Here is a 19,748-nt window from a genome sequence, read left to right on the forward strand (position 1 = left end):
ACCTTTTGTTTTAGGGTGGCCAATTAAATAAATGATGATAAATCGAATGACAAAAAAATAAATAAATAAAGAATGCTTAGCCAGTCAGTGGAACCAGTCACAAGGCCTATTAACCGATCTAGTTTTGGTAAGCGGCCGTACTCATCGCTCCCTGTAGTGGTGCAACACACAAAATGTATCAAAAGGACAGCCCTTCATAGACCCAGTTCCACAGATCGAACTAACAGAGGACACGTCCCTCACTGGTTGGGGAGCTCATCTTCAACAACACACAGTGCAAGGCCTGTGGAACCAACATCCAAAGTTGCTCCATATCAATCATTTTGAGTTGCTTGCAATCTTTCTAGGCGTTTCAGACTCACCTGGAGGGCAAAGCTGGCTTGGTTCGTACAGACAACATGACAGCTATGTATTGCATACAAAAGCAGGGGGGATACGCTCTCTCCAACTCTCCCACTTAACCAAAGACATCTGGAGGTGGGCCATTCACCAAAAACTTTATCTCCTAGCGGAACACCTCCCAGGAGTGAACAATCAGATTGCAGACCTCCTCAGCAGACAGAGGCAACAAATGCACGAATGGGAACCTCACCCTCCAGTTCTCCTCCCATACTTCCAAGCTTGGGGAGTCCCTGAGATAGATATGTTTGCCACACACCAAAATGGCAAAGCTTCATGTACCCACACCCGCAATCCAAAGGCAACGCACTATGTATGAACTGGTCAAGGATATTTGCCCACGCTTTTCCGCCTCTCCTACTCATTCCATGAGTGGTTCAGAAGCTCAGGCAAACATCTCTCACACTAATACTAGTAGCTCCAACATGGGGACGTCAACCTTGGTTCACAAACATGTTGGAGCGGTCTCTGCTTCCGCATCAAAATCTGCATTTAAACTCCAGTCTCCTCACACAGCCATGGAGAAATCAGACACCCAGATCCCAAACAACTGAACCTCGCGGTCTGACTCCTGAAGTCCTAGAGTTTGGTTATTTAAACCTTCCACCAGAATCTGTGACTATCATTAGGGAGGCTAGAAGGCCTACCACAAGAGCCTGTTATGCAGCTAAGTGGGGTCAATTTTTAGGTCTCGCGACCTATCGATGCGCGCATGCGCATCGAGCGGAGCGAGAATTCAAGCGGCGAAAACATCATGAAACCACCAGCTTTTTGCTGGCGTTTTCATGCAGTTCATGTGAACCACGTGAGCAACATGCACGCGCATTCACGGCCAGGGCTTCTCCTCCCCTAATTATTCATGGCCGGCCGCAGGCCGGCCGTACTTTCAGTTTCCCGCTTCTCCTCCCCTAATCATTCATTCCCGGCCGCTCACAGCACATCAAAGGGCTTTGCCCAGCGTGCGCTCTGCATTCTCTCCCCAGCCAGCTTCCCCCAGGCCGTGTTGCCTCATCCCTCGCACCCCCTCCTCCTTCAGGCCCCCACCATTTGCTTCCATTTGTTTTTGCTTGTTTTTAAATGTCTTCCGTCCCCTTTCTTGCCTTCCTTCCTATTCCAAACATTATTCCCTCGGTTCCCGCGTTTCTTTTTCTTTCTTCCGTCGTCCCCTCCCATCCATCCGTACTCCCTAGCTTGCTTGCTCTCAGCCTTACTTCCCCGACTCCCTCCTATCATCCCTCCCGCTTTTATATCGTCTGGTGATTTCGTTTTGCGTATCCAGTGTTAACTTCAATATGTTTTGTTAATAACATAGCATAGTAAATCTGACGCTCAATTCGGTGAATACTGGTGGTATGTTGGGGGGGTCGTCACAATACCTTTCATTACATCGTCGCCTTTCGAAATGAAGACTACAGTACCGGAGTGCAAGAAAGCAGGGAAACGAACTAGTCACATTTGCTGTCGGACACCGCCCGACTAATATTCCATATTACAGACTCCCTTGCTTCTTACGCCACAGAGCCACGCCGCGCGCCGCTGGTGCGCCATGTCCAAGCCAGAGTTGTAAGACTAGCCAAAGACGCACAACTCCAGCATTTCTTCCTTCGCTGCGTGCCTGGCTGTGCACGCCAGGGGCGCGCGCATGCTGCAAGACGGCTACACGAACATGTCCAGTCATAGCAGACGCAAGTGACGGTCTTTTTGGTGTATTCTGGGACTTGTTGTTTTGCCGTTCACGATAGTTGATCAAACGCACGAAGCAGACGGTGGGCTGCTCATACGAAATCCATACTCCAGACCAAAGGAAAGTATAATTGCCACTGGCTCCAGAGCCGGCCCTTGCTCCAACAGCGCCATCGCCATCGCCACTGCTAGTTAATGAAGCGAGGCAGCAGCCCGTTCTCACTGGCTGGCTAGCTATATTAAAGCAGCGGCAAGCCTCGAATATACATCGCCAAGGTAGAAGGAAACTGGTTTGCAGTAAGTTTTTATCGTCTAGCCCGCCCATGCGAGATACCGCACGGCCCTGCTGCCTCACACAGCCAATTAAAACGGAGGACATTCTTCCAAGTCAGATTGTGCTTCTCGTATTAAAAAGAATAAAAAACAAGCATTGGCATAGCCAATAGGTATCGCTTGTGGGACCTTATAAGTATTTAGTTACAAGGATATTGTGCTGCCAAACAAAATACTTATAAGGTCCCACAAGCGAGACCTATTGGCTATGCCAATGCTTGTTGTTATTTATTGTAATAACAATCATATCAACCCCCTTGATGCTTCCATACGAATCATCATTTGCTATCTGTTACACTTGCAACAGTCAGCATTGGCTAACACCTCCATCAGACTACACCTCGCGGCAATAGCTGCGCATCTACAAAATAGGCAGCATTTGTCTTTGTTTAGAGTACCCTTAATTAAAGCTTTCATGGAAGGACTAAAAAGAGTCATACCACCAAAACTCCTACCTGCCCCAGTGTGAAATCTTAACATAGTCCTAACAAGATTATTGGGCCCACCTTTTGAACCTGTGTACAAATGTGAACCACAGGTCCTCTCTTGGAAAACTGCTTTCCTCATTGCAATCAGTTAATTAAGGAGAGTGAGTGAACTGTTCATGTTAATGTTAACTGAGCTTATATAGCGCGCAGCTGCCTCAGCGAAGAGGCGTCCCGGTGCTGACAGCAGATAAACATGGAGACTAAGAAGCTGAACAGGTTGGCGCAAGAAACAGAGCACAAAGGGAAAGGAAAGGGCTTGGCAGAGGTGATGAGAAATGTTTTAATGGCTTTCCTGAAGTCCAGCACGCAATCCAAGCTACGGATCGGGAAGGGCAGGGAGTTCCACAGCTTGGCTGCTAGGCAGCAGAAGTATCGTCCCCGGAGACGGTTTACTCAGGGGACTGTAACCAATTGTTGTCCCAGAGAACGCAGCTGGCGCCTCGGAACATCAGGTACCAGCAGATTAGCCAAAAGCCCGGACGATGCAAGCTTCAAGATCTTAAAGGACAGACAAAGGGCCTTAAATTCAATCCGCTTGGCCATGGGCAACCAATGTAACCTTCGGATAGCACTGGTGGAAGAGTAGCTCCCTGGAAGCCCCAGCAGAGCTCTTGTGGCAGCATTTTGGACACGCTGCAAGCACATAACCTCAGCTTGATTAGCCCTTAAGAAGAGTGAACTTGCATAATCTAATCTAGATAGAATGGTAGGTTAATCTAGATAGAATGGTAGGTTAGTGTTGCTTAACTCCTGAGGCGGAAAGCCGGGAGCTACGATCTTCTTTTAAAAAAATTGTGTCACTATTGTTGTGTTTTTAACTACGATCTTACCTCCTGGTAAAACTGTCAGTCACTTGCTCACCTCTCCCCGCGCAGCCGACTTAGACGCTGCAGCGGGTTGCAGAGGGACTCACGCCATTCCCGAGGAAGCCCTGAGCCTCGAGGACATGCCCACTGCTTCAGGCCACGCCCCCTCCACCACTACATAAATCGCGCCCTTGCGCATGCGCGTCGTAGGTTAGTGTTGCTTAACTCCTGAGGCGGAAAGCCGGGAGCTACGATCTTCTTTTTTTTAAATTGTGTCACTATTGTTGTGTTTTTAACTGCGATCTTACCTCCTGGTAAAACTGTCAGTCACTCGCTCACCTCTCCCCGCGCAGCCGACTTAGACGCTGCAGCGGGTTGCAGAGGGACTCACGCCATTCCCGAGGAAGCCCTGAGCCTCGAGGACACGCCTGAAGCACGCCCCTGAAGCACGCCCCCTCCACCACTACATAAATCGCGCCCTTGCGCGTCGTAGGTTAGTGTTGCTTAACTCCTGAGGCGGAAAGCTGGGAGCTACGATCTTCTTTTTTAAAAATTGTGTCACTATTGTTGTGTTTTTAACTACGATCTTACTCCTGGTAAAACTGTCAGTCACTCGCTCACCTCTCCCCTCGCAGCCGACTTAGACGCTGCAGCGGGTTGCAGAGGGACCCACGCCATTCCCGAGGAAGCCCTGAGCCTCGAGGATACGCCCACTGCTTCAGGCCACGCCCCCCTCCACCACTACTTCCTATTTCAAGATGTGCCACCCCCGGACGCGCAGCGGGTGTGCCGGCGGTGCGCCGAAGGCGCGCCAAAGGCAAGCCCGTCTGCGCCCGTCCGCGACCGAGCGGGACCCGGGGCCATCTCCCCTGTATTTTTTCCCCCTCAAACAATGATATATAGCTCAGACACCCTTCATAGCCTGAGAATATCGGGGATGCATGGCTGTCCACACACCTTTAGGCCTACCGAACTGCCATTAACCTGTCCTGGGTGCAGACACTCATTCAATGATAGCCAGCCACGGGTTATGAAACAGGACTACTATATGCTGTTGCTGAATTGCAGGTCTTTACCTAAGCACAGAACGGAAATTGCTCTTATATTAGAGGGACACATGCCAGATGCAGTGTTCCTAACAGAAACTTGGTTGACACCAACCTCCGAGCCAGATATTGTAGCAGCCCTGCCCTCCGGCTTCTAAATTACCCGCTTAGATCGGGTGGAAGGGAGAGGAGGAGGCCTAGCTATCATATGTAAAGAGCAGTATCGCTGTCGTACCACCCCTGAATGTATCCCAGACTGTGAGAGCCTTGCTTTTAGCATTGACTTCTCTCCTAACAACTGTTTCTCTGGCGTCGTCGCCTACCGCCCCCCGGGCCCGGCAAAGCAATTTCACAAGTCACTCCCAACCATTCTAGCTGAACAGGTCAATGCTAGCGCTAATTTTACACTGCTAGGTGACCTTAACTTACATCTTGATTCCCTCTGTGACCATACAGCTATGGAATTGATGGATGATTTAGCAGCCCTCGAATTAGATCAACAGGTTGAAGTACCCACACATGTCAAAGGACATCTTTTAGATCCAGTTTTCACCAACTGCACTGAATTAGTGGTCGGGCAATCTATCTGCCTACCCTGGACAGACCACTTCCTCATCCCTTTCACCTGGACAACGTGTAAATCACTACCCCCTGCCCCTCTGATCAGGAACTCAAGAAACTGGGCCAGATTACCAGTTGACCTCTGGACCCATAATCTGATGCATACCTGCCCATCGAGCAATGTTGACCCGAGTATAGCCAATCAAGAATATGAGGACTGGATATCTACATCTCTTGAAGCTACCCTCCCTATTCGTAAAGTCACGTCAAAACGTATACAAAAAACCGCCCCCTGGTTCTCAAAGGCCCTCAGAGAGAAAAAACGTCTCTTTAGGAGATTAGAGAGAAGATGGCGTCTGGATTATGCATCGGAGGCTAAAATTCAATATAGAGATGCAATTAACTCTTACAAAAGTGATGTAAAAGCCTCCCAGTCTGCCTATTTCTCAGGAAAGATCATGGAAGCTAAATCAAAACCCAGGGAAATCTTCCATATAGTTAAAAGCCTCACGAAAATCCCTACACCTCCTAAACTTACAGCCAAAACCACAGCTCACTGCTATGATCTGGCAGAATTTTTTCATCAAAAGGTACATTTAATCTACTCCTCTTTCCCGGTCGCAGTAGCTAACCCCAGCACTATGGGACAGGGGAACCGGGGGATGGTACCTTCTCTTCCTCTAGCGATTTTAGACCATTTTCCTTTGCTAGATCCCAAACACCTGGAGCAATTAGCTCTCCAAGTAAAATCAGGATCACCAAGCGATCCAGCACCGCCAGATATAATACTGTTGGCTAGACAAGTTGTGCTTCCCATCATTATGAATCTTTTAAACTCGTCCATCATTTCCTGCACAGTTCCATCTGCTTGGAAGAAGGCCAAGGTTCGGGCTTTGTTGAAAAAACCCAACCTTGATCCTGAGGATCATGGGAACTACCGTCCCATCTCTCTGCTCCCATGGGTGAGCAAAATTCTCGAGAAACATGTCAACATCCACCTAACGGATTTTCTCGAGAAGAATCAACTATTAGATGCCACCCAAACGAGCTTTCGACCTAAGCACGGAACAGAAACCGCCTTGTTAGCAGTTACTGAGGAATCCCGAAAGATTCTGGATCAAGGGGGATCAGCGGCAGTGGTCCTCCTTGACCTCAGTGCTGCTTTCGATACGGTCAGCCACGCCACCCTGCTGAACCGTCTAGCCGATGTAGGAATAACAGGCGGGGCACTGCAGTGGCTCCAATCATTCTTGAGCTCTCGGTCGTTTCAGATCTTTGAGGGAGATGCCGTCTCAACTAGTATGCCTCTCAACTGCGGAGTCCCGCAGGGCTCCTCGTTAAGCCCTGTGCTTTTCAACATCTATATGAGACCACTAGCTGAGGTTGTTCGTCCGTTTGGCATTAAAATTATATCATATGCAGACGACACCCAGCTAGTGGTTTCTCTGTCGCAGGAGGATGTCCAATCTGTTCCATCGGGACTACTGAACTGCTTGGAGGCAGTTAAGGGTTGGATGACAGCATCCTCCCTTAAACTTAAGGGGGATAAAACGGAGTTGATGCTCATGGGGCCCTCATCTCCGGAACATTTCAACTCTCTCTGGCCCTCCTGCCTAGGCAGCCCCCCACCCCCAAAGGACACCATAAAGAGCTTAGGCGTCTGGTTGGATAAGGCTCTCTCCTTTAACATTCAGCCACCAAACTATCTGCAACCTGTTTTGGCCTTCTTCGGATGTTGAGGAAAGTTCTTCTTCTCCTGCCTATGGACACCAAACAGGTAGCCGTTCAGGGCCTTATTCAATCCCGGCTGGACTGCAATAACGCCCTGTATCTCGGTGCTCCGGACTATACATTACGAAAGCTGCAGATTGTGCAGAACTGCAGCGCTCGAACTCTGCTGCAGCTGCCCCGCAGACAATCGGCCAAACCGGGGCTGATTAAGCTACATTGGCTACCAGTACGACAGAGAATCATCTTCAAGGCGATGTGCATCTCTCACCAGTCTTTTTGGGGTACAGGCTCAGCAATTAGCCGCCAACTTATAACTCAATACCACCCCACTAGAAATCTCAGATCCAGCCAGTCTTTTCTGGCTGTGGTTCCTAGAATCAAGAGAGCAAGAGTAGGTGGCAGGATGTTCTCTCTCAATGCTGCAAAACATTGGAACTCCCTTCCATTGGAGCTCAGATCCAACCCTAACCTCCTTTCGTTCCGAAAACAGCTAAAGACTCTTCTGTTTCTTGTTAACCATTAATTTTTCCTCCTAGCTTCCCCTTTTTTGTTTAGCAAACATACCTTTTATCAGCGCTTGGGCGCCCTTGGGCAGCAACCGCGCTTTATAAATATCCTTTTCATTTCATTTCATCAATGGCTGATTGGACAATCCGCTGACGAGTAGGAGGATCAAAGAACCCCAACAAGGGCCTAGGTATCCGAAGAAGGCCGAAGCAAGTGCCGGCCACTTTCTTAGTGTGATCCTGGAAACTGAGGGTAGAATCCATCCATACCCCCAGGTTCTTAACCACCATCTATGGGGTGAGAGCATTACCAAGAATGGTGGGCCACCATTGCTCACTCCAGAGACTCCTGTCCTTCCCTAATAGCAGCACCTCCGTTTTATTGGCATTCAGCTGGAGGCAGTTGGTGGTCATCCATTCCTCAACAGCAACCAGGCCACTCCTAAACTTGGAAGCATCCTGCGAACTACAAGTACTAACCATACAAGAACCTTTTTTTCAACTACACAGAGACAAAGGGATTCTTCGTACCAACCCCAAATGTTTACCTAAGGCAGTATCCGCATTTCACATAAATCAGTCTGTAAAATTACCTGTTTTCTTCCTCAACCTGATTCTGTGGCAGAACGAGCTCTACACTCCTTAGATATCACAAGAGCACTCTTGTACTACATTGAAAGAACAAAATAATTTCTTAAAATGCCATACAAAGGCAATCCTATCTCCAAATCTTGTATTGCAAGGTGCATTCAAACTTGCAATACATAAGCAAAGAGGGCTCAAACTGTACCCTCCAGGGCATATTCCTCTCACAAGCTATGGGCCACTATGACTTTCTTGGGCAACATTCCCTTAGTTGACATTAGCAAAGCTGCAACATGGTCTACACGGCACACGTTAACCAAACCATATTGTGTAGATCAGTTAGCGAGACAACAAGCCAATGTGGGTCAAGCAGTACTTAAAACACTGTTTCAGACAACTCCAACAGCTACAGGATATCCACCGCTTTAGGAGGATACTCCTATAACGTCTATGCACAGCATATGATCTACAGCTTGCATGCCTCGAACGGATAATGTTACTTACCCAGTAAGCATCTGTTCTTGGCATGTAGAGCGGTAGATTCACGTGTGCCCACCCACATCCCGGGGTAACTGTAGCTGCTGCAGTTCTCTTTAGTTTACATACATACGCATGGACATCTCTATTCCTTACTATCACTCCAGTCTCGCCCTCTGCGGGAAAGACAAATCGACGTCGAGGAGACGTTCAAGGACCAGGACAGTGTCCCCTGCCTCAGTGGTCCGTCTGTCGTCTTCATCGGCGAGCTCCCGGTCTCCGCAGCGCCGGCGCTCGGCCGCAAAGAGGTCTGCCTCCAGAAAATCTTCTTCGAGGCCTGCTCAGAAGAAGAGGAGAGTGGTGAGGTCATCAGAATCGGAGTATTCACGGACCTACTCACCTTCTAGGGCCAGGACGCCTACGCCTCCACCGCTGCTTCCGAGGATGCCTCCTCCGCAGCATCCTCCTCCTCCAGCAACGATTCCTCCTCCTCCTCCACTTCCACCGCCTCCTACACCGCCCCTGCCTTCTCTTCCACAGCCTCCCTGACCTCCACAACCTCGGCCTGAGGTTCCGGCTCTGGCGAGGCCCAGGAGATCTAGATAAAGGTCTAGAGGAAGGGATCGCACTCGCAGTAGACACCGCTCCTCCACAAGGTCCCGTCATCGCCATAGGAGGGACAGGTCGCGGTCCCGTTACACGGGCTCCTCGAGTGACCGGAGGTATTCTCCAACGTTATCGGATTCCCTCCTACGAGAGTGTCACCTGTGGACAACATTGTGACATTTCAGGAGGTGCTGCTGAGAGGGGCAGCGAAGTTAGGGATCACATTGACGCTACCCACACCATCTACCTCTGTGATCTTTGAAACTTTGCACAAACGGCATCTCTCTTGCCCGTTGTTGCCCTTGGTGCCAGGACTGGAGGAACCAGCCATGGAGCTGTTTCTGACTCCGGCTTCTGTGAAGTCGGCTCCATCTCGGCTGCAAAAGAAGTATAGGCCCCTGGATTCTGATCCGGCGTTCTTGAGGTCAGATCCTGTACCGGATTCTGTCATCGTGACTGCAGCCAAAAAACAGCATGCTACTGCTCCGTCTTTTACGGTGCCTACGGACAAGGAGAGCCCTCTGATAGATTCAGCCGGACGGAAGGTTTGCGGTACGGCTGCCACATCAATGAAAGCAGTGAGTGCCTCGGCGCTCTTGGGTCGCTATGACCGCGCTTTGTGGGAATCTCTGCAACAGTTTATTGAGCTCCTCCCGAGGGATAGGAGGGAAGACTTCCAGGAGATATTGAACGAGGGCATGATGGTCTCCAATCAAGTCATCAGCTCTGCGGCGCACGCCTCTCTCCTGGCGGCTCATGGTTATTTCCTTGGCATTCATTTAAGACGCCACTCCTGGTTGCGCCTTACCTCTCTCAAACCGGAGGCGCTGCAGAGAGTCGCAAATTTGTTGCTCTCTGGATCTACGCTCTTCGGGACGCATGCGGATGAGGAGATGGCCCGCATGAAGGCAGAATTAGAAACATTGAAGGCCGTTGGTTTTGAGAAACCAAAGGAACAACGGAAGTCCTTTCGTCCGTTCCAGAGGAGGTATGCGGCAACAGTACCAGCGGCAGCCTTTCCAGAAGCGTCAGAGGGGCAGAAGCGGCCAGCAGTCCTCGGCGAACAAGGGCCCGGCTGGGTCTAAGCACTGAGGTGCTACTTCCCCCTCGTCTGTTACCCGCTCCGGTGGGGGGAAGCATACTAAATGACCTGGCTGAGTGGAGAAAAATTACCCCGGACAAGTGGGTGCTGAATATTGTTTGCAATGGATACAGTCTTCGTTTTGATTGCCCTCCTCCAGCAATTCCACCGGTTCGCTCGCAGTTCCAGCTGCGCGAGCTCCAAGCGGAGGCCGATACCCTGTTAAGAAAAAGGGCGGTAGAAGACGTCCCTTTGTCTCAAAGGGGAAAGGGTTTTTACTCACAGTTCTTCCTGGTGCGCAAGGACAAGAATGAGTTCGGGCCCATTCTGGATTTGCGACAAGCAAATAAATGGATTCGCAGGGAGACATTTTGCATGCTGTCTTTGCACCAGATTTATCCTCAGCTGCAAAGGGGAGACTGGCTTTGCGCAATAGATCTATAGGATCCGTATTTCCATGTGCCCCTTGCACGGAAACACCGGAAGTTCCTGTGCTTTCTAGTCGGCCCCAATCACTATCAGTACACTGTACTACCATTAGGACTGAAGTCTGCACCCAGGACTTTTTCAAAATGCATGGCAGTGGTGGCAGCGCACCTGAAAAAGAACAAGGTGTTTGTCTACCCGTACCTAGACGACTGGTTGATCAAAGCTTCCACCTTCCAGGAAGCGCAATTGCACTTCAACAGGATGGCCGTTCTGTTGAACCAACTGGGGTTGCACATAAACATTTCCAAGCCTGTTCCGACTCCTGTCCAGTGCCTACAGTACTTGGGAGCCTCCATCGATACTTTTTCAGCAAGCGTGTCTCCTTCGGAGGAGCGACGCTTATCGATCCTTCGGAAGGCTCAGGCTCTCATAGCTGTTCCATCAACGACAGTGAGGACGGTGTCTTCTCTACTGGGGTCGATGGCCTCTTGCATCTTCCTCACGCCACAGGCACACCTCCACATGAGGCCGCTGCAGGAATATCTGGAGGATCAGTGGGACCAAAAGCGGGGGAGCTGGGACGACAGGATCCGGCTGTCCCTTCACGCACAACAGTCCCTGAGATGGTGGTGCTCAGCAGAGAATCTCCGCAAAGAATCTCCGCAAAGGGGTTCCATTCCACAAGGACATTCCCATTCAGACTTTCGTCACGGATGCTTCTCTCCACGGCTGGGGAGCGCATTCAGACCATTTACAGATCAAGGGAACGTGGTCCCCGGCGGAATCCACGTATCACATCAATTTCCTGGAACTCCGAGCTGTTCACTTGGCACTGAAGGCCTTTCATCCGTCCTTCCAGACCAACTCCTTGCTTGTGCAGGCGGACAATACGACCACAATGTATTACCTCAACAAGCAGGGGGGCTCGAGATCGCGCACAGTCACAAGAAGCGCAGGCGATCTAGCACTGGCTGCTAGCTGACGATAACGGCTACCCATCTGCCAGGTGTGCAGAATGCTCAGGCAGACGCACTCAGCAGGCTGGTGCAAGAAACCACGAGTGGGTTCTAAACGACGAGGTGCTAGGAAACATCTTCGACAGGTGGGGCACTCCAGACGTAGATCTGTTCGCCACCGCCGAAAACAGAAAATGCAGAGACTTTGCCTCCAGGTATTAGCAACCGGGGACTCTGGGGAACATACTATGGATCAGCTGGTCGAACAGCTTTCTGTACGCTTTTCCACTCATTCCCCTGACTCTGGCGGTACTCATCAAGCTGTCTGTCCAGAGCACGGATGATCCTCATTGCTCCGGAGTGGCCCTGACAGCGGTAGTTCACGGACCTGCTTCACAGGTCTCTCCTACCCCACCTGCGGCTGCCGTGTCGGCCGGACCTTCTCACGAAGTTCGGGGGGGCAGATGGTGCACCCCAACCTCTCATCGTTGAGTTTGGCGGCAATGCTCCTGATATAGTGCAATATGGACACCTGAATCTGCCTGACGATTGCATGGATATGCTCAAGGAGGCTAAGCGACCTTCCACTAGGACTTCCTATGCCTACAAGTGGAAGAGGTTCTGCATCTGGTGCACTTCCAAGAACTATGATCCGACGACCTGCAAGGAAGATGTCATTCTTCCATACCTTTTGCATTTGGCTCAATCTAGCCTTAATTTTCATTCTATTAAGGTTCCTCTTGCAGCATTAACTGCGTATATGAAATGCCCTTCACAGACATCCTTCTTCCAGATTCCTGTGATTAAATATTTGTTGGAAGGATTGAAGAAAGTGTTTCCTCCTGTTCGGCGTCCTTCGCCTTCATGGGAGCTGAATGTGGTGCTGTCCAGGTTGATGAAGGAACCTTTTGAACCTATTCATAAGGCTTCACTACAGCACTTATCATGGAAGGCGGCTTTCCTCGTGGCCATTACATCGGCCCGCAGGGTGAGTGAAATTCAGGCATTGTGTTGCCAAGAACCTTATACTGTATTTCATGCTGCTAAGGTTGTAATGCGTACTCACCCTAAGTTCCTTCCTATGGTGATTTCGGATTTCCATGTCAATCAGACTATAACTTTACCTAAGTTTTTTCAAAATCCTTCCACTCCAGCGGAAAAGTCTCTTCATTCCCTGGATGTCAGAAGGGTGTTGAAATTCTACTTTGATAAGACCAAGGATATTCGTAGGTCAGACCAATTGTTTGTCAATTTTGGGTCGGTCAGGACTGGTCTTGCCTCCTCAAAACAGTCTATTTCAAGGTGGATTGTATCCTGTATCCAGTTATGTTATCAGAAAGCTAACAAGACCTTAGGGGGTAAGCCTAAGGCCCATTCCACCAGGGGCAAAGCAGCTAAAACGGGTTTGCTACGTAATGTTCCCATTGCAGATATCTGCAGGGCTGCCACTTGGAAGTCGGTCCATACCTTTGCTAAGCACTACTGTCTGGTCTCTGCCAGGGCAGATGCTCAGGTTGGGCAGGCTCCGTTGAGAAATCTGTTTGCACAGTAAGAGTATTGTCTTTTTCCTCCAACTCCGGATTGGTTTGTTGGGATGGGCTTGCCATTCTATTCACTAGATTATGACTATACACAGTGATCCCCTACTACAGAAGGAGTAGTTTCTTACCTGTAACTCCAGTTCTGTAATAGGGGTATCTCTGTTAGTCATAAGCACCGCCCTCCTCCCCGGTGGAGAAAATGATGATGTACTGTATGCTACAGGCCTTGGTTTACACACCTTCAAAAAGAACTGAAAGTAAAAGGACTTTGGCTGTGCATCCTGGGATACCGAGGGTCTCTGGAAAGTTCCTTAAAGGCATGGTATCCCTTTTCCAGACACATAATGGCAGCCTATGGGGGCTTGTCTGTCCAACCCTTCCTCTCTATCATTTCAAGGATTTTGGTGAAGGGAAGTTTCTCTATGGGTAAAACTTGGCAATGTGTGTAAAATTTTATTTTATTTGGCTATCCTTTTCACTTTAAGTTTAAGTACTGGCCAGTGTAGCCTTGTAATTACAGGCTGCATTATTTGTCTTGGATTTTCTCTGAAGTTTCTATGCAGGACTGCAAAGAAGACAGTTTAAGAGATTATTTTTGATTGCTCCGAGGTCCCCGCACATGGGCGGGACTATTCACTAGATTATGACTATAACAGAGATACCCCTACTACAGAACTGTAGTTACAGGTAAGAAACTACTCCTTCTCTTTTCCCTATATCCTGTCAGAATCCATGTTTGACATCACTTTTGTGCCAGGGCAGTGTCTTCATCAACATTTATGATAAAAGCAGCATGTAGTCAACATTTCATCAGTATTTAAACCTTAAGGAGTGTAAATGAAGAGCCGACGGGCAAACATAAATATTAAAAAGGTGTCCGACTAATTGAAGAGCTCTCCTTCCACATATCAACCTCTTTTTCACTGGATAAAAATGGACCTAATTATCTGTTTGTGTACCATCTCAAGGGAATAACTGTATCAAAGTCACCTCACAGCCTCCCCCACCTGAAATCTGGGTGGGAGTCCGTGTCAGAAATGGTCAAGACACCCCACAAAATCCAGATCGCAGGTCTTGTTTGACAGCTGGTAATTATTCTAGGATTATGAATGTAAAGAAGGGATAAAGTTGCTCGAGAGTGGTATGTGACTTTTCATAGCAGCCTGTTCTTACTTGACCTATTCAATTGATTGTCCAAGTGACTCTTTCCCCTATGAAGCGACTTTGCTTCATCTTGCAAAGCTTAGGTGAGTTTATCATCTGCTCCTGATCTGTAGTAGGATTCTGTGAGGCATTTGCTGTATTTGGTTCCTAGCATGCCCAGATACAGAAAGTACAGAGCAGGGATAAAGGTTCCCTACAGTGTAAAACCATAATTCTCATTTTAAGTGATAGAGCAGTAATGTGCCCTTTTGAGCAGAGCGCAGCATCCACGTCACATGTTAATCTCAGTTTGACTCCTATCCTCCAGGTGTACAAGAGGAAGACTGAGGCAGCCAAGAAGGAATACCTCAAAGCTCTTGCGGCTTACAAAGCAAATCAGCTTTCTCAGGTAAAGAAGAATGGTGTGATTTGTTCCTCATTTAAATTTTGAGCTGTTGGCGAATGAGATTTGTGTGATTGATCCACTATATTTTGTTCCTATACTACCCAAAAGTATAAATGCAAAATTTCTTTCTCACCATAGTATATGCTAATACATTTTTGATCAAGCATGAGAAAACTGAGTAGTGCTGCTGCTGTTTGCTCTGATAGAAATAGAAGTACACAGTAGATTGGAGTGCATAGGAAATGTCGCAGATAATGTAATATATCAAACCAAATTGTATTTTGCCCTACAGTTCTGGTTATTTAAATTGGTTGCCATTGCTTTTCAAACATACTTGGTTATGAAATACAAGGATAGGTGAGGAACATTTATTCGAATAAGGTACCTTGTAGTTAAATTGTACTCAGCAAATGCAATAAGACTATGCAGTTTTAGCATGACTAAAAAAGATACATTTAACTTAACAACTGAAATAGAAACCAAACTCTAATAGACTAAAATGTATGCAAAAAGGACAAATTGCCTGAAATAAATCCAAGGGAAAAAGTGTATAACTTGCTTCAAAGACTAGGATTCCCGTGACACAGATCTATAATTCCATGCAAGAAACTCTGTTCTCTAGTCTAGCTGCTGTCCAATACCCTTTGAGAAATAAAAGGCAGTCCACATTATAGCATTGCCTCTCAAAAAAATCTGGATTTCTGGGATTCCATTTTAATCCCACATAGTCTGAGAATTTCATGCGTGAGCAGGAATATTTAGTGAAATTAAACCGTTTTCTACTATGTCTGCCCTCCCAGGTCATTGTTGCCCTCAGCCACCAGCTTTGGCAGGTTACAGTTCAAGAAAGTCAATAAACAAGTGTCAGAATTGAGAATCAGATGGTGTAGTTCAGGTACCAGCCTTTATTTGGGCAGAGTCTTTTAGCTCAATTAATGCCTTTAAGTTCGTATATACTATTTAAAGTGATTCAGGGTTCAACATAGTGTTGATAAAAATGTTCAGTATCCTCCCTCTTTGTGGAGAAGTCCAAAGGTGTAATGATCATGGGAGGATAACAGTGCTGAGAGGCAGCTGCAATTAAGTATTTCTTTTGTCAATGACAATGTATTTTAAGAATTAGTAGAATCTGTGAGCCCAGTCTGAAGCACTTTCCATGTTTGCCCATTTATCCCCTGAAGATTTTTTATTGCGCTAGATGAAGCCATGTTTTTCCATGCTGCAGTGGTTTATACATTTTGGCCATGATTTAGTTTTGTCTTGGATGGCATTTATCTCCATTGTACCATCACTGTTGCCTATAAAAAAAAAAGTGTTTGCTTCAGGAATACATAATTGTAGACTTTGTGATTGGTACTTGACAAGTAAGGAGGATTGCAACACGTGGATTTTAGCTGTCGTACCATTTAGAATATGATTTTTTTTATATAATTTTAACGAAGTTCCTCTCTCATAGTGTTTATGATGGCATCAGTATTTACTTGTTTTTGGTACTGTTTCTATGCTTTCATGACAATAGGTTTCATAAAAGGTGGCATATCATGTAAGGGATCACGATGTCCGGGCGGGACCATTTCCTTATAGACTCTTCCTCCTTGGGAGAGTGTATTCTTAGAGCATTAATGAAAAGTAAATGCCCAGCTCCAAGGCTAGCGCTATGGTTACCCGATTGGAAAATATAAAGCATAATTCCTTTGTAGATCTTCAATCTTGTCTGTCTAAATCGTGTGAAAGCTTCTCTATTGCTCCACTCTAAAATTGATAGTGTTAATCACCATCATTGACCCCATTAGCCATCAACTTCAATTTCCAATTAAGCATTGTAATCATTAGTGAAACCTTTCATTTTTAGTAAATCAAGGCAGAGATTGCACCTAGATAACAAGTATTTGATTCCATATTCTGTTCTCTTAGGTCATTTTCAGTTTGTGTTGATATTACTTTACATTTTTTCCAGACTGCAGTAGAAACAGTGGAGCTGGAGTCTCCTCAGCCCTCCCCACAGGTGGCGGAAGCACCTAGACTTTCTCCACCCATCGTTGTGACCACCGGCCTCCCGCAGTACACCACAGTGACCACAGTAACCAACCAGTCACCTGCCTCTACCAAGCAGCCTGCCATCACCAAGATCATTATCTCTAAGTTGGCCCTAGGTCAGCTTTCATCATCCATTGTCAGGAGTCAAGGGGCAATTGTGAGTGAGAGTCCTGCTACTATTGTGACTGCAAGGGGATTGCAGGGTCTTCAGCTGGGCCAGCAGCTCCAGTTCCAGACCTCAGGCCAGGTACCCAGCACTCAAGCACAGATGCTCACACGTTCCGTCCTCCAGGCAGTAATGCAGCTGCCGCCACGACTTCAGCCGCCACCCCTGCAGCAGATGCAGCAGCCCCCGCGGCTTCAGCAGATGCCCCAATTGCCACAGGGGCAGCAATCACAGCCGGGAACCACAATGCAACCACCCCCACTACAGGCTATGCAGAAAGTGCGCCTCAACCTTCAGTGCCAGCAGCCCCCACCCCTCCAAATCAAGATCATTCCTCCTCAGCCGCCTTTGCAGCCTCAGCCACCACCACCTCCTCTCCAGTCGCAAACTGTGCAGATTGAGCCTACACCAACCCCAGTGTTGCCAGTGACCCAGCCTGTCGAAACTGCCTCCCCAGTTCCCAGCCCTGAACCAATGGCTTCTCCTGAACGTATGGAGATGGTGACTGAAGTTGTGCAAGAGGTAAGGATTTTGCTAATGTTTTTGTTTAGTATAACCAAAAAATTGTAATTATTTTAAAATTTCGGATATATGCACATTATATGAATGCTTCCTCCCCAATAGAGGTGTTAAAAACAACATTTTCATGTTTTTATTTCAAAACTAGGCTTTTCGATGAATACTTTTAACAGTAGATTCCTCACTTTTTGAATAATTCAAGGATTATATCTGGAAAAGTTAAAATTAGTGCTTCAGTGCACCATTAGGTAGCCCCATGAGGCTGTCAATGCTATTCCATTCCAGTAGTGAGGAATTGCGAATCATATAAGCACCACTGGTGTAAGATGACATCTGTTCCTTTCTTTCTATACCTTCGAATGCAGATCTGGAGCTCAACTTCACTCAGCGCAGAGATTTGTCTTTAAAACATTTTCCAGTGTGAAAGGAATATCACCCCCTTTAAACAGCAGAATTGAAACCTTGTAGTGACTTTAGCAAACTGATATCTTTGACAGATCCCCATGATGTGTGCCTCTGGTGTTTGTTCTTCACATGACTCCAAGGCTAGTGACAACTACACTCCGATAAACCCTAAGGCCACCCACAATTGTGAGGCAAAGCTCAATGTGATGAAACACCTGACGGCTCCATGTCAGTCATGCCCCAAATCAAAGGCGAGAACCCTTCCTCACTTCCGAAGTCGTTCCCGAAGCAGGACGTCCTCTGAATTGAAATCTTCGGTTTGTCAAACAAACACAAGAGGTCCAAGTGAGACTCGGCCCTTTCCTGAAACTCTTGATCTTCAGAGGTGGTCTCTCTCCTGTTCAAGTACCCGGGTCCTTTGGCAGGTAGACACATTTGCTGATGCCATACTGCCAATACTGGCATTCTTCTGGCTCCCTCTAGCTCGCTTTTGGACCCTAACGATCCACAGTGAATCCCGGTTGGGTTAATGCCAGTGGGTACATCCTTGGTGCTGTCTGGGCCCCTTCAACCTGTTTTGGGTTTCATGCCGGCATCTTTACCAGGGATATCATCTGCCAGCTCCTTTAGTGTTGACGTGGGCACCAACGCTGTCTGCACCAAAGGAAGACCCAAAACCAATTGTGCTGTCCATCTCTGAGCCTGCATCATCTTGATGTTGACAACATCCATGTCTTCATGTCCTGCTGCCTCTTCTGAACCAATTTGACTCTGACTCAATTTTCCTGCCACATAGTTGAGCACAGACATTGCACCAGCTTTTTGGATTGAACTCTGACCAGAACCAGCCTTATGGAAATGACGCGTTGAGGTAGGATTTCCATCATCCTGTGGTAAATAAATAAATAATACCCTATTTTTGACTAGACATATATCATAACAGATAGCTCAATAAATAAGAGTCAAGATTCGAGGTAGTAGGAGTTTTTGCAGGTTTAATACAGCATAAGGACAGGAACAGGACAACCTGCATGGGAATAGGATGACAGGGCCCAGCAGCTGCTGGGGCTGGATCTGGGATGAGCGCGCTCTGGCTTTTAATAACAATACATGAGCATATATAAATAACGCAAACACATAGCATTACATTGCAGTAGGCGTAGCAGTGGGTGGAGCAGAAGGCGTGACGCGTAGCAGTCGCGAAAGATAAGGGTGAGAAGAAGGTGTAACAGGGCGTATACATAGACATGTGATGCAGACGTAACAGGATATGTCATGAATGGGGCGGAAACCATGGAGGGGGCTACCTAAGGAGCCGGGACCTCTAACCTGATGGTGCGCGCAAACTGGCAATGACGTATCACTAGGAGAAGCTGGGGGCTATGAACTCTGTGCTAGGAGCAGAGACTGAAGTCTGGAGGGTCGGAGCGACATGTACCTAAACAGTATCTAGTATCTGATGTTTTAGAGAACATGTTGATATGAACTAGAAGTCAAGAGGGGAAAGGCTAACTTGATTCTAAGACTGAACCATGCATTATTCTACATGTAGTGCGTGATGAAGAATATGAAATGACAATTGAATGCAGTATTTCTCTAACGTGGAGACGTGAAGGCTAGACAAGGACGGAAACTATTGATGCAGTTCAGTAGCTTAGGAATGCAGAGAAGGAGGACTGAACTGATAACTGGAATCATAACATATTCTTAGCAGACTCAGAGACTGAGCCAGGCTGGACCGGGCACTGCGAGGCAGGAAGTAAGTGAAGGGTCGAGGATACAGGTGGGGGCTGTATCCCTCCTCAGCGAGGCTTCAGGAGACAGGAGCTGAATCTGGTGTCCAG

At 47.7% G+C, this 19,748-nt stretch overlaps 1 protein-coding gene across 2 annotated transcripts in view; it reads left to right on the forward strand.

The window, feature by feature from the left end:
- Window positions 1-19,748, forward strand: part of TOX4 (TOX high mobility group box family member 4) — a 434,522-nt gene that overhangs the window by 309,155 nt on the left and 105,619 nt on the right. For both annotated transcript variants that reach the window (XM_078644844.1, XM_078644843.1), the window contains exons 6-7: window positions 14,700-14,780; window positions 16,735-17,502. In XM_078644844.1, coding sequence (XP_078500970.1) covers window positions 14,700-14,780; window positions 16,735-17,502 — 849 coding nt within the window. The remainder of the gene's footprint in view (window positions 1-14,699; window positions 14,781-16,734; window positions 17,503-19,748) is intronic.

Source organism: Lissotriton helveticus, chromosome 5_1 (assembly GCF_964261635.1).
Source record: "Lissotriton helveticus chromosome 5_1, aLisHel1.1, whole genome shotgun sequence".
Taxonomy (NCBI): Eukaryota; Metazoa; Chordata; class Amphibia; order Caudata; family Salamandridae; genus Lissotriton; species Lissotriton helveticus.